Genomic DNA, 16,290 nt, shown 5'->3' with positions numbered 1-16,290 from the left:
ACGTGGGACGGATTTAGGGGCATAAAGTCCCTCTTAAGTGGTTTGCTTGCCCTCTAGCAAGTGTCACATCCGACGACCCATTCACGAGCATCATTGTATAGTGTGGGCCACCATAACCCTGCGAGCAACACCTTTCAAGTTGTGGTGTCCAGTCCCATATGGCCGCCTGCGGGTCCTTCGTGTGTCGATCTCAGCACCCTTGGGACCTCTTCTTCCATGACGCATCTCCTCAACACTTGATTGGGTCCCATCTTATAGAGCAACCCGTTAATCAACTGAAATGTCCACTTCTGAGGACCAACTTTCTTCTCTCCCCTGGCAGCATGTCCGTCGGGAACCGCGAAGTCAACAAGTAGTCCCCGATGTTGGTGTACCATGACGGTAGTGCAACTCTCTGAAATAGATGAGCATTGGGAAAGTCATCATTCACTCCTCGTGGCTCCCTAGACTTGATCCGTGATAGCTGATCTGCAATTACATGGCTTTTTTCGAGGCGTACAATAATTGTAAAAGTAAATTCCTAGAGTAGGAGTAGCCACCTACTAACCCTCCCTTGGATGATGGGTTTATTCACCAGGTACATTAACGCCTGGTGGTCAACATAAAACGTAAATGGAGTTGCCAGTAGATAGTGTCATAATTTTCGCACCGCATAGACCATCCCAAGAGCTTCTGTCTTTGTGGTGCTATAATTCTTTTCTGCTTTTGATAACAATCGGCTCGCGAAGTAGATGGGGTGATCTAACCCATGTCCTCCCTCCTGTGTCAGTGTGGCACCGATAGCAAGATTAGAAGGCATCCACATGTACGTGGAATTCTCTATCCCAATTTGGGTAGGCCAGGATAGGTGCAGCCACCAACCATGTCGTAAGTCCCTCGAAGGCTTCTCCTTGTGTCGTCTCCCATACGTATGGCTCTCCCTTTCGTGTCAGTTTGTCCAAAGGGTAAGAAATTTGGGCAAAATTCTTGATGAAATTTCTATAATATCATGTGTCCCAGAAAGGACTTAACTCCTGTTATATCTGTCGGGGGTTCCATCTCAATGATCAATCTCACCTTGTCTAAATCTGTTTTCAATCTAGCCTTGCACACAATATGGCCGAGTAGTTTCCCCTGAGGCACCATAAACCGGCATTTCTTTGGATTCAATGCTAGCTGAGCTCTCCAACATTGTTCCATGCATTCCCTCAAGGCCACCAAGTGGGTGTCTTGTCCACTGTAGATGGACCAATCGTCTAAGAATGCCTTGAAGTTCCCCACAGACATTTTATCAAAGATATGCAGGATTATCCTTTGGAATCTGATGGGAGCATTGCACAACCCAAACGGCATTCGGTTGTAAGCATACACACCATCCTCGACCACAAACATGGTCTTCAACATATCTTCCTTCGCAATAGAAATTTGGTTGTACCTCGAAAAACCGTCCATGGAGTACATTTCATGTCCAGCCTTTCCTCAAGGATACTATCTGTGAAGGGTATCGGCAATGGATCCTTAATGGTGACGGCGTTCAAACATCGAAAATCCACACATGCGAATTTGATTCGCCTCCTTTTTTAATGATATCACAATAGGTGAGACCCACTCGCTTGTCTGCACCTGAAATATGATGCCTACTTCCAGCATTCGTTCTATCTCATCATTCACTCTCGCTGCATATTTATTATTCATATGGTACGGTCTCTTCCACACTGACTGGGCCCCTGGTACAAGTGGAATCTGGTGGACATATATTACGAGGGAACCCCCTTCAAGTCCTTATAGGTCCAAGCAAACACATCCTTATACTCCATAAACATCTTGAAGGTTGTTGCCTTCAGCACAAGATTCCACTCGTCACCGACTAGAATATTCTTCAGACTTGCTTCGTCCCCTAGGTTTGTCTCCTTAAGTTTAGGGTCCTCATACTGTATGGGTTTGTCCTTGTCAAATTGGTGTGTCGATGTCTCATCAACTCGAGCCCCCCCTTCCTTATACTCCCCATATTCAAGCGGAAATATGTCTTTTTCCCTCGATTCTTCTTCTATTTGCAACATGTTGCATTCAAGATGGAAGAGCTCGTTCAGTGAGCCCATCTCATCTTTCGAGCAGCCCTCCAACTCCAAAATGCCCTCATTGTTCGGCTCCATCTGTCGTCTGCCTTCATCTATTCCAGGAAACTCTCCCTCCGACTCTGATCCCGAGGAGGATGCTAACTCCTCACTCACCACTTGCATACTCAGGTCAATAACAAATTTCCGCCCTCTACTCTCCATGGATAGCGTATTTCGCTTCCAATTATGGTTTACTTCCGCAGTGATGAGCCATCCTCTCCCGAGGATTGCATCATAGCCTTTCTTCTTTAGGGTAATTACTACAAAATCTAAAATGAGGGTTGTGTACCAATAGTTACCCGTTGTGACATTAAGGTTCCAATCGGCTTGATGTCGTGTTGGTCGGCCCCCACCAAATTAAATGTTGATGGCCATAGCGTCAACTTTCCCAATTTCTTCCACGTATCCTCTAGCAACACGTTCACTCCTGATCCTCCATCTACAATGGTGTTGGTGAGGATTGTGCCCAATATACCCATTTACACTATCGCGGGGTGTCTTTCGTTGTTCACCGCTAGTAACATTGGGTCCGTCGACGGGCTAACTAGGATCTCAACGTGGAGTGTCACCGTATGGATAGGTACATTTATGGCGCTCGTGATAACCACCTTTAGTCGTGGCATAGTCCCCAGAAGGTATTTAATCTTAATTGGCACTTATGTCTGCAACACTTGTCTCATAACATTTTGTTCAAACTCGGCACGTAGCGAAGTACAAGTAGTGTCATTTGCTTCCCTTCACTCCTCCATCATTTCCCTCTCAATGTCGGCCTTAGCTCCCTGTACTCTCTCTATTTCCGTACAAGGGTCTGGATGCGTAGTTTTCTTCACTTGTGCTCTTGTGCTTGACAATGTCCCCTCCCCGTTTGTCCTGTCAATAGTCAACAGGTTTACTCCCGACTTTGGGCAGTTTGCGTCCTCGTGGTCGCCGGGGACCACACCATCTACACAAGTGCTCACGATTTTCCCCCTTTGGGCATTCTCTAGCAAAGTGTCCCCATTCGCTACAGGCTCGACATTGAATCATTGGTCGGCCTTTGGCATCGTACTGTACCTAACGGTTGTTAACATGTTCTTTTCCCCTCTTCATTGTTTCGGTAGCCACCAGATGATGTAGTTGTATTGGCCGACTGTTATGGGGTGGCCGTTCATGGCTGCTCCTGTGCGAGGAGCACCTGTGCACTTCCGATCTTCATATTGTATGGGCACCCCTTGGTGGAGTGTCCCAATAGTTGACAAATATCACAAAATGCCTTTTTAGGACACGTGCCTTTAGTGTGGCCTTCCTTCCTTGCAGTCTGCGCACCATAATTCCCCTTCACTCTTGCTACTACTCCCCTTCATGGCCTTAAATTCTTTCATCACTCGGTGCATGTCCTTCTATAATACTTGCACCTTCTTGCTTGCTTCCTCATCGCTACTGCTCCCTGCGCAGGAATCATCATCATCCAATCGATTCTTCTTTTTTCGTGACGTCTTGTCTTCACTTTCTATATCCATAGCTTTGTTGTAAGCATCCTCGTATGAGGTTGGGGTAACAACTTTCATCTTCTTTCTCAAGGAAGATTTCAATCCCTCCACAAACCAACATCTTTTCAGTCTGTCAGCCAGTTGATTCTCCATTTTCCCGAGCAGCTTTCTCAAGGAAGATTTCAATCCCTCCACAAACCAACATCTTTTCAGTTTGTCAGCCGATTGATTCTCCATTTTCCCGGGCAGCTCCTTGAGCCACCGGTTGTATGTTCACACTTTCATGCTTGCTCTGCTTCATACTGTAGATTTCTACTACAATTTCATTATCATCACGAAGCAGTTTGAACTCTACTTGTAACACTTTCTTCAGGTCAGGCCATGTGCCGACCTTGGTTCTATTTACTTCCCAAAACCAGTCTATTGCCACTCCACATAATGTTGCAGGAAATTGTACCACCCCCTCATCCCGGTTGGCCTACGCATTGGTCGACCAAATTGTTTCACACGTCCTGCAGTGTCGTACAAGGTCCTCCGCTCCATCCCCCGTGAACTTCGGCAACTTCTGATTCTTCGACATTGTGGTGGTTCCCTGTGACCCGCTATGTGTACTTGGTCCGGTTGGAATTGCTCCCAAGTTCGGTGCACTGGACCCGAACAGAATATTTTGACTACGGTGCCCTCGTGTCCTCCCGACACTCTCAGTCGCTCTCGTATCCTCTACGCGTCCGTCTTCGGTGTGCTCCTCACTTTGTGTCCTTCCGGTCTCCGATCCCCTTGACTCCCTTCGGTACGGTGTCTCTAGTTGCACTCCTTCACTGTCTTGTAATGTGAGGGTCAGGTTCCCCAAACAGTGTTGGGTGTTTTCAACAGCCAATCTCCCACTGGTATCCCCTTCGATATTCTGGTCCACTCCATATCCTTCAGCACTCTCCTGGTCTCCTTCAAGTAACCCTTTTGTGTTCCTGCAGTCCCCTTCAATCAATCCTTCTGCAATTCTCTATAGCCGTCATCTTCGCTCAGCTTGCTCTTCCAACCTTAATGTTCTTTGGATAGCTTCATGCTCGTCCTCTTGTCACACGCATCCTATCTTTGTTCAAAGTTACTTGCATCAATTACCTCCTTCGTACGGATTGAGGATTTGCTGCCTTTGACGGCTCTCGCCACGCTCCTCTCCTCTTCCCGTCAATTCCTCTCCTCGAATCATTGTAAGATTTGCTAGCGGCAATCCTCCTGGTTTTCCTCTTCCCGCAAGTTGTAGAGAGCAATAAAGGTTTGTGCTACAAGCTTTGGTAAGTGGCACATGAGATGATCCACTGCTAGACTTACCCCGAGTGTATCCCTGATCACACTCTCGAGAACTTCTACGCGTTTTGCCTCCCTACGAACATAAGTCCCAATGGATGCCTTCAGTATATTTGCACAGTCCTTTGTCAGTGCTCTTTCCCTTTCGAATACTTCTTCGTCACTAGTGCATTGTTCGCAACTTGATTGGCCCATTATAGGGTTCTCGCCATGTCATACGTCTACCGTCCCCTCGGGTAATTCATTCTCCAAATTCGTTCAGACAACGGCGCCAAATGTTTGCCCCGTAGGGTACATGTTCAGAATATAACAAAACGCAAGTAAAACATAACAGTACACGTGCACAATATATAGAGAACTCACAGACATATATTCATTGATCGCAGAATTACAATGTATCTCCAAACAGCATTTCCAGCCTAACATAACATATCCCGAAGACAATTACATGGACATATATAAGGGTGTCGTCTGGCTGCGAGTGCCAACCGTCGGCTAACTGCCGACCCCTCGACAACAACTAACAACTGATAATTACCCGACAACAACCAACAAAATCACCAAACGAGCCTATATCCACATAAAGTTGCTAGTACGCAATCGGAACCTTGGAGTCATCATATGATCTTCCTGCAATCTTAGCATACATTTGACTTTGATCAAGAAAGGATAAGGTAGCTGTTGGGAAACTTTATTCTGTGTTGGGCGTGGCTGCAAAACGCACGTCAACACAACTTATATTGAAACTTGGAGCTGTCATGTATTGAACTAGTTTTTTGTTCTATAACGTATATTGAACTCTAATTTTGATTTATATATGAATGAAATCAGTAATGTATTCTCTAAATTCAGTAATGTGAATGTTTTTTAGGAAAGTTTTTACAAAATTATGTGTTTTTGAATACTTAGAAATTTAACTTAGTTTTCGCAGAGTACAAATGTTTTTAAAAAATTGGGTCTGCGGAGTCCAAGTTTTTGAACTATGGTTGGTGGTAACAGGTTGTTGCAAATGCAGACTTCTTCGAAGTATATTTATTCGTTTTGGGGTTTACAGACCCATCTCATATCAGATCTAAAAGGTTTAGGTTCATGTGGTTCCTTTTTCTTATTCACAAGAAGCTTATTGTTGGGTTAATTTGCAATTTTGTGCCTTTTCTCATTCCAGTGCTTGTTTGGCCTATAGTTCAATAAAGTTTGTTTGCCATTTGTTTTTTGAGTGTTCTTTTGATAAGCTTGCGTGAAGTGTCTTTCTAACTGTTTAACCCAATCTTGATTGAGAACAGAGCATTGACTGGTGCAATATTCTTTCTGGCTGTTCAGGTTCTGTGATTCGCAAGCATTTGTCTGATCTCTGGTTGCAATGAGATACTCTAGTTTTTTATGGACTGCTATAAATAATGATGGTTATCAAAAGGAAAGACGAAAGAAGAGAAGTCATGCTTTCCTAGATTGCTTTGCAGATTAGTTTACAATTTGGAGCTGATCCTGAAGATATGAAAAAGTTTGCTGATGATGGTGACCCTGTTTCTAACTGGTCCATATTGTAACATGCCCATACATATCAGTAAGAAATGTGATCTGAATTTTAATGACGAATTCAAATAGCAATACAGAGTATGCAGAAACCTGCAGTATTGTTTAACAAAGTGGACAATAGCAAAACTTGTAGATAGAGTTGTAAGCTTCAAAAGTTGATTTTTATTCAATCCAAAATGAGATTTATACAATTACCTGGAATTCCCAGTCTCCAGAATCTCATGAATTCGAAATGAACAATTTGCTGAATAAAAACAAATAAACAAAATTATAAATTTCAAAATACTAGGAGTTTAGATACCCCAACTTGGTGGGGTCATAACTTTCTGCTCAGTGCTTGAAATCTGAAACCATTTACACCATTGGAAAGATCTCCAAGAGCTCTAATTTCAGTCCCTTAAATCTAATGCCTTTGGCTGTTCAATTTAAGAGACTGACAACAGTTTCAACCCCAAATTCTGCTCCAAAGGCCTCCAAAAATGCAAATTATTAAAACAGAGAAAATATCGAAAAAAATGGATTTTTGGTTTTTCCCATCTCTGCTTGTTCTTTCACTACTGGACTGCTCTGAATCACCCTCAGGACTGCTCTGGATTAAATGACCCATAGAAGATGATGTTGATGATCTCTCCAATGATAATTCACAAGATTCCAATTCTCTTCATGATACTGCTCATGCTTCCAAGATTAGGTACCTTGACTGGTAGATTAAAGACTGCATGGACTTTTAGGCAGAACAGTACCATCAAAAAAGTTGAGACCGTTATCTCATCTTGATAAGCAAGCTACTGCCAAGGGGAAAGGACCAAGGATGTTAACACACTTTCATCTTTGAATTTTGGGATTTTTTTTATATGTGGTTATTTTATTAGCTCTGGCATACAGCCTCTTGTAGACTAAGGTTTTGTAATGCTCTTATAAACTGTTGTTCTCCTGACAGGATCCAATTGGCTGGTTATGATTTGCACTGCTCACTAGAGCTATATTTGTCATCTTTCCACAATATTTAAAAAATAATAAATAAATTGTGCTTCAGAGATTTCAATATCTACTTGTGTTTCAGAGATCTCAATATCTACTGCACTTTCTCTGTTTATTACAAATTTATTACAAGATCACAATATGTTACGCCAAGACCCTTTAGTGGAGAATGGAGACATAGCAATACAAAAAGGAGACGCCTAGAACTAGAAGTATCCCCAAAATTCTAGAGACAGCATTTGAATAGGAAATAGCATCGTGCCAGGGATGGGAACAGTGTGGCAGGGATGGGCAACCAAGGGATGGAATACAAAAAGGGGATGCCTGAAAATATCCTCAAAATACTAAGGTGAAGTGATGGGGGAAGCTGTAAGGTTCTCATATTATTTTTTGTGACATACATGTAATTCTTTGCATGAATGGTTCTTTTGAGTTGTTCATTTTCTACTATGGTGCCATTTTTATGCATTTTACCATTTTGGTGCATCTCATAAAACAAACACAAGATGGCATGTTGAATTTCAATTCAAATCTGCATATAGAGCATGGTACTTCTAGTAAGTTTATAGAAGGGTATTTGGTCTCTGAATAATATTTTGGGATTCTAAATTTTTGGTAAGTTTAACTAGAAACTTGTAGTAAAACAAAAAATATCGCACAATATATCCTTTGAAAATCAAAATAAATGTTTCTTTAGGGAAAAGCTACAGGGACTTTTTTAAATCCAACTAAAATAGAAAATTGTTGAGCAAAATTTTCAAGTAGCAGCTCTGTCCATTAATTTGCTTCCTGCAATGCTCAACCCTAAATCTTGCAAATACTTTAAGAGAACCATGATTATTTTGAAACTTAAAAAACACTGTGAATGGCAGCATCAGTATGATTTATTGACTCTACTTTACCATGGCCGGATATCACTCCCATTGACCCTCAAAATGTTTTCACGTAAAGCCAAACTTGTGTAGAAAAATAATAACCATGCCTGCACAGAATTTTAAAAATATTAATTTTGTATAATCCCTAATTGGAATTAGTGTGTATCCAACTCAGTAATCTTTATTTACCAAATCACTTAATTCACTTAGTGCAGACTACGGTAGACGAGAAATTACCTGGTATAACTGGACTGGCAATGCTGGGAAGCAACCCTCCCAAATCCAAGTCTTCAGTAGCAGTAAAACACATGGAAATAGCAGAAACAGAATTGCTGTTCTATCCTGGAAGTGGCAAAAATATAAGTTATTAGACAAGCTATAGAAGAGATTTTCCTTCATTTCAAGATACATGGAGTAAAAAGGCAAAACAAAAGCTATTTCATTGAGCCCCAAAAGAAGCTTTAGAGAGGAAATCCAGAAGAATGTAATTGAAGTACACAGAATGATTGTCAACATTGCAACAAAGTTAGTCAGACCTTGAAGCAGTTCAATTCACAGCCATTTTCGAACTGGCCCAGACTAGCTGGACCTAAGTTATTGGTTTGGGGTTCACCTCTGGGGTTTGGGTATGACAGTTGCCAATTTTTTAACTAGAGTTCAGTACAGCTTCAGAACAACCACACAAATTATTTCTAAATATTAAAAATACAAATAATAGCCATAATTTGCACAAAATATACAAAACTCAACACAGAACACAACTGACAATTGATAAGTTGATGCTCTATATTATATATAGATAAATCAAAACAGTTTATATTTACAGCATATGTTAAAAGCAGAGCAATTCCCAGTGGTCAAACATTGAACAGCTCATGGAAGCTCAATACAAATCATCATATTGCTCCTTTACATACTGCAAATGTTGTTTTGTTTTCTGGTGTTGTTAGTGTTTTTAGTGTAGTTTGGAAGTTGCTTTTAGGGTTAGATTAGGTTTTCCCCTTGTCTATTTTTTTAATGAAAGATTTTAATTTCAATTTTTTTTTTTAGGCCATGGGTCTGCAGTTCCAGCCCAGTACACCCCACGTTCCTCTTGTTTTTCTAAAGGCCATTGGGTACCACAGTACAACCACAGTCCTGTGGATCCTGCCCAGGTATGAACCCAGGCCATACCTGGGCAGGACCCCAAGGAAACAGCATATTTACCATACTTGATACTTATGATATTTGGCCTGATCCAGCTTTTCTAGACTCAGCAGATTTTTCCAATTTGGTCTGGATTTTCCAATTCCTTTAGAAATTTTACAAATTATTTTGATATTTCCAAATTTTTTTGGCCTCCAAACGAATTTCATTTTTCAATAATAGGGAACCCATGTGTAGACCAACCTAGCATGGATACACCTCTGCTTAAAAGCAGAACCCCATAATCAGAGGTCACAACTGAACACCAAATCTGGTTTTTAATTTTTACTGTTTTAGAAGAAAGAAAAAAACAGAAAAACTAGAAAACATAGATCTAGATAAAATATATTTTGAAATGATTAAGAACAATGCACAATATCTCAGTTTATTATTCTTTTCTCTATGTTGTTGCATATAATTTAACTCTGTGATTATCATCACTCTATGTTTTATGCAAATTCTATATATTTTTACAATTTTCCCATTCCAAAGACCTTTTTCCAAGATTTTTCCAACCTAATCCAAAAATTACAAACTTTCAAACATTTCTGCATTTTCCGTCCTACAGATAATTTGAACCTGGTAACTGTGACAGAATAAAAGAGACATTGATGTGAAATAGAGATAAGTTTCAAAAGGACAAAACATCGAAAATCAATATAGTGGCTAATGAATAGAGTACCTTTTTCCTCGTCAGATATTCCTTTACTATTGTACAAGCTGCCATAAAAAAATAACTAAGCAGAGATCAAACTCATGACCTATAATCTAGCTGAGCTAAAACGAATCATTATTCATGACTTTGCAAGAAACCACTTAGACGGGAATCATCAGTTGTCAATACTCAGCACCTATAACCACCAAAGTCATACTTCCTAACTTGACCATCTGGAGAGAATGAGAGGATTATATGAAAAACAAATTTATTCAATAAACTACATTTGTGCTTTGGTCACTTTTAAAAGCTTATTACATAAAGAAGTGCTGACTTTCTCAGATCAAGCAAGAAACAATTTAAATGCAACTCAATTGCATGAGACCTAGCTAGTGACAAAACTTGAGGTTCAAAGCAAAGCTGTTTAGTCAAGAATCAAGGATAAATCTGATGACTATGTTGGCTATATCCAGCCATTGCCTTCTTTATTGATCAACTGACCCATTGCCCATTGATTGATTGTAATCCCCCAAACCCTTCACAAAAATCCTCCAACTTATATTAACACAGACTAAAGGATCACTATCATTACGATAATTTCACTGCTTACCTCCATCTAATAACAAAATGATTTGTTTCTTAGACCTGTCTCTTCATAATGTTTGTACACTCTAATATCTAAGTTCCAAGACCCTTGAACGTGGTTATAATTTATGACATTTTAAAAGAATCGTTACTCAAAGCAAAAGTGCAGTCAAACATCTGTTAAATTGATTGAAACATTTTGTCATCAACTTCTTGCAGGTTGAAACATATAGTATCTTATAAAGCTTGCTTTATGTTTCAACCTGCAAGAAGTTGATGACAAAATGAAATTCAGCGCTATGTGCTATCAGAAAACATCAGAACTTTTTGCCAGAAAAAGTTCCCCTCCATCTACGCACCTGCCATTGCCAACCCTAACCCTAAACTCATTCATTCAATTAATGGACTTCTGTACACGTAATCAGATTCCAAAAATGAGCATATTTCACAGCACCCATACCATCAACTTTTAGTTTTAAATTCTAGATTTGCAGAGGTTAAAGCTAGACAGAAAGTAACGGAAATCTTACAGCATAAGCACGAGAGAACTATCTTGCTTGTAAATGTTGTTTCTTAAGTTTTAATAATATTAATCTTTTGCTAATGACTTCAATTTATCTATCTTTCTATTTTATTTTATTTTCAAGTGGACCTTGGTCTGCTGGTGAAGTTGAATGGATCACAAAGAGTCCACCAGGGATCAAGTCTTGCTCAGTGCAAGGCCCATGACACTTCAAAAGGATAAAAGGATAAGACCGTGATCATGCCCCAGGCAACTTTGCAGAATGGATATCCCCCAATCCCTAGCTCTTATTAGTCGAAAGAGGTTGATTAATCATGCAGCTTTGATTTGCACTCCCGTTACAAATAGGTTGCAAAAATGATCATACATTGTTCTAAAAGCTATCAACACTAAAAGGAAATTACCTTTTTTGTTCATTAATATTTTTTCTGCTATAGAAAACTATGGCATTTCACTAATAAAAGCTTACCCAAATTTCCAGCACGAAACAAATCAAGGAATAGCAACTTCTGATGCTAGAATAGAAAGATTAGGAGTTAGCGGATATTCAAGCCAAGTGAAGATAAATTATTTAAACCTTTGGAATAGGACATTAATAAAGAAGGGAATATAAAGATGCTTTAAAATTTTTGAGGACAAAACACACATAATTATAAATCCAATACACCAATGGAAAACTTGACATAGATTTATGAAACATGCTTCATACATCTGATGTTTCATTGCATGTTTTATTTGACTTATGACACAATAAATATATTATTCATTCATTAAGCTACATCAAATCCACATATTTTATTAGCTTACTCATTTGTCATATACACATCACTTGCATACTTACTAATTGACCTGTTGGGGATTATTCTCTCCACGTCCCCTGGATACTGGAAGAATCGCCCCATGTACTCTACCTTAGGGTTTTACAGGATATAAATTTAAAAGATTAGTATGTTTGCATGAAAATAAATAAGCAACTGAGAAATTCAACCTGCTAAACCAAGAGCCAGATTCGAATGGTTACTGTCTCATGTAAAGGAAAGAAGGTCTCATTACACCACAACAGCACTAGATAAGCAAGGAATACTCGTGCTATCACTAGAAGCACTAATTAAGCAGTTTAAACTCATTCTATCACAAGAAGAGCTAGGTAAGGATGGTAGTCATTGGCGAATTAGACTTGATCATACTTCTGATTTTTCAAAAATGCAAGCAATGTCAAATATTTTACATTTTTCTGATAAATAACCTGCTAATGGGGTCCATGTTAATAACTCCTGGAGCCCCAGGAAATTTGGAGAGCCAAACTAGATTTTGCTTGTGCATTGTAAAGGACCTCAAATATTGCTGAAGCTAGGGACCACACTGGTAATTTCCAAGTGCCCGTGCCCTAGGTGTTTCTCATGCTATCAACAATGAAGAGAAGAATGGTACTTTTGTTCCAGAAGGGAAGGAAACTCTGTAAATATTTTAATTTCTCAAAGATGGCTCAAGGCATCATTAAAGAAGCCTTCCTCCTGTTACAAGATATAAGATACATCAGGCTTTAGATACTATTTAGTGAAGATACAAAAACCGGCAAACTTTCTTGTCAAAAACAATGCTGATATGGTCCCTCGGGATCCTGTAGGAGTTGGATGACCTTTTGGATGACTAGGATGCTCTTAAGCCATTGATTGATAATGACCTTTGCTCTCTAGGAGATCATGATCTGAATCCCACGAATATTTTATTTATTTCAAATTTAATCATAAGGCAGTCATGCTTTACAGCAGATGGTGCCAACCCATCATGCTATAAAATAATAGAAGTTAAAACCTTATGATTTGAAGATAGATTGTGGGAAGAATGATTATTGGAAAGTATGCATCCTCCCTGCTCCAGTACCACAAATGATGAGGAAAACAGTTTGAGTGAAGCTGAGTGCTACAAAGATGTTGCATTTAGAACTGGTGATGGCACTGGACAAGACATTGGAAGCAGCCAAGAATGCATCTAACCCTATATATGCCATAGATATCAAGCATGAAAACATCACAGCATGAAATATAATCCCTTGCTCTAGCTGATTCTCTGTGGTTTCCTGCCGTTTGTCTTCTTAAAAGATGTATTCAGGTCTAGCTTGCCTTCTCTTCAAATCTAGAAGTATTAACCTCAGGGGATTTAGTGATCAGCGGGAATACTTTTTATTTCTGTTTTCCTTGTACGCATTGATAGACACCTGTAATTGGTCTTCGTGGCCTTAAATTTGCAGATACTGCCTACCCTAGACTTCCCTACAGGCTGACTGTTGAATACAGAAAATCTTTTTCTTAAATTTCAGGGACAGAGCCCCAAATTGAACACTTATTTCTCCATCTAATAAGAAAAATATGCATAATCACCACAAAAGTAAAAAACTAAAAAGACAGAATCCAAAACTATAACAAGCATCTTCTGGATAGTACTGAGAGCAGAAAGTCCAAACTTTCATAAAACCTTTTGCCTGCACTGTAAAAGCTATTGCACAATATGCCATAAGCAAAATGAAACTCATTCAGTGTTATTCAATGCAAAAAGTTGTAAAGCGACATAATTTGGATCTCAAAGTTGTACTGAGAAGTAAAAGGGTACCCAAGAAGAAGGTTGATAGTAATGAAAAACAGTTACCCTGTAATTGTTGTATTCCTCCTTGACTTTCAATCGGACATCATTTCTCAAAGCACGAACATTAATGGGGCCAAGAAACATTTTAAGAAAAGAACCTGAAACACAATAAATGATGATTCACTTGTCATATAAATATGTTAAACACTATCTTTATAAAAATATCTTTGTCCTACTTAACATTGAAGCACACATTGACTAGGTCTTTTCACTTCACCTAAATGAAGGCATCAAATAAATTTTCGCTTGTGAAGATATCAGTACCCTGAGGCTTGTTTGGATTAAGAGCAGAGACATCGCCTTCACTAATCATACAGTGGGCTCTAAATAGTTCCTCTTCTAACTGCAACACAACAGACAGAAAGCAACAACAATTCAACAAAATATCAGAATCCTCAGACACTGGGCTGCATTAACTTTCTCCAACTGCAAAACAAATCAATACAACAAATGAAAAAAAGACGACAACTAAATGAAATCTCAATTTATCCCATACCAGACTTCAAAATCTCAAATTCCTCCCCCAAGAGGAGCAAGTGATGCAAGTTGCAACAATACCAAAAAATAAACAAAATCATCAACCCAAGACAAATACTGTCCAGCAAGGCATGGTCTAGTGGTAAAATGGTAGCAACTAGCGTGATGATGACCAGGATTCACAACCCATTGAACTTGGTTCCCGGTTCATTATGTGGCTGGATTATTACATGTGCCACCATCAGATAAAGCTGGAAGCATGTCCTGTGTGAATTTTGATGGATGAAAAAATCTCGAACATGCGTCTTTAGCCAAAAGAAATCAAATGAGGCGGTTGCAAGTCCAGGCCGAATACTGACAGAAAAGATACTCTCACACACCATTTCGTAGCCAAAAGGTTTCCTGTATTTGACAGCACAGTGTTTCCCTATTTTCCTGAAAAAGGAACTATGCAGTAAATTTTGGTTCACCTGATCAGAAACCCAACCGTGTGCCCTATGTACGTTATCAGCATGGATGGACCCTCCACAAAAACACTTATGGAGATGATTCAATTGCATGGGAACTCAGACTATCACCCACATAAGCTTCCTATGGAATACGAGTTAACAACCTACTTCATGACCAATCCATATTGAAACCATCGTCTACTGTAGTCTGTACTAGAGACCTCAATTACATAATCTGTTGACCCACGTGCAAGCATATCTAAGGTAAGTATAATTGGCACAGAACCAGCACCTAAAACCAACCAGATAACCGTATGCATACCCGAGTCGTGAAATTGCGATGCAATCATAACCTTTTGTTGTTTGCTATTTTCCCAAACCAAAAAATCGAGTAAGCATGACAAACCAAAAGAAAAGCAAGAGATTCCCTACCTTTTCAGCCTCTCTGTGATCAATGTCATCGGCAGAGTTAAGAGAGAATCGAAGCTTCTTGATTTCAGATTCGAGAGTAACTGCTCTCTGCCTGATTGCTTCTTCCTCCAACTTGATCTTCGAACAAAATGCACCGGCAGAATCCTGCAACGCCTTAGCCTGCTCTACAAGCCTCCCAATTTGCTCCGCTATACTGTTATTTTCTGTGCTCTCACCATCATTTGTCATGATGTTGCCACCTATTTGTGATCCTAGATCTGTTAATTTCCCCACAAAAATGACACCCAATAATTTTTTCTGCAATAAAATGAGGCCCACTTATTTACAGGAGATTTCACGCCCATATAGATTCAATTTATCGACCCCCACCCGATGTTTTCAACACAGGTTTTTGGATTTTTTTCCCCACCTGATGTACTACACAGGTGTTCGGAATTTTTTTCCTGATTAGATACCTATCTAAGCAAAAATGCAGGTAGCTTGGACCTGCTCAGATACCCATATTGCCAAGTACACCCATCTCGAGAGAAACATTATATCTACCCAAATTCCTCTTTGGTTTTATTCCTTGTGAAGGGGAACCTGTGAAGCCTTTCCAAACTCCTTTTCAATTTTTCTAATCCCTTACCTATCGAAAATTGAAAATGGGTATCGAATGATTCTGAGACTTTCACTCCCTTTTCTCTTTAGATCACGGTCACATCACATCAATCTGTCCAGATCTCCCGAAGACAACAGGGTAGATATTTATTGACGAGGAGCAAATAAATGTACCACGTAGATGAAACCGACAATTGAAAAATGTTCGAGATAATCTATCTGGCTTTATAATTTGTGTTATTTCAATCTTTGAGAACTATTTAATTTTATCATAAATTTGGGGACAAATTCAATTCAAGTGTACCTGCAAAAAGCTCTCGAACAAAGATTTTGTTAATAAATTATTTTGGTTCTCCTATGTGTGACCCTTAAGGGATAAGAATCGTGTGGTATGAATGTATATCCATCTTTCCTTTCGGGTGGATTGAGACGTTTGCAAACAATATAAGCACTTATTTTAGTGTTAAGGGATTAAACTA

At 39.5% G+C, this 16,290-nt stretch overlaps 1 protein-coding gene across 1 annotated transcript in view; it reads right to left on the bottom strand.

Annotated features, from left to right (window-relative positions):
- Positions 1–15,958, bottom strand: part of LOC131072101 (uncharacterized) — a 56,510-nt gene extending 40,552 nt beyond the window's left edge. Inside the window, exons 1-5 of the mRNA XM_058008157.2 lie at positions 15,212–15,958; positions 14,118–14,196; positions 13,857–13,951; positions 8,500–8,604; positions 8,290–8,369 (exon numbers count right to left, since the gene is read on the bottom strand). Of these exons, the coding sequence (XP_057864140.1) occupies positions 8,290–8,369; positions 8,500–8,604; positions 13,857–13,951; positions 14,118–14,196; positions 15,212–15,439 (587 nt within the window). The 5' untranslated portion in view covers positions 15,440–15,958. The remainder of the gene's footprint in view (positions 1–8,289; positions 8,370–8,499; positions 8,605–13,856; positions 13,952–14,117; positions 14,197–15,211) is intronic.
- Positions 15,959–16,290: the final 332 nt, after the last annotated feature.

The sequence above is a fragment of the Cryptomeria japonica genome, chromosome 11 (assembly GCF_030272615.1).
Source record: "Cryptomeria japonica chromosome 11, Sugi_1.0, whole genome shotgun sequence".
NCBI lineage: Eukaryota > Viridiplantae > Streptophyta > Pinopsida > Cupressales > Cupressaceae > Cryptomeria > Cryptomeria japonica.
The sequence above is the reverse complement of the archived record's forward strand: the minus strand, read 5'-3'. Positions and strand labels throughout refer to the sequence as shown.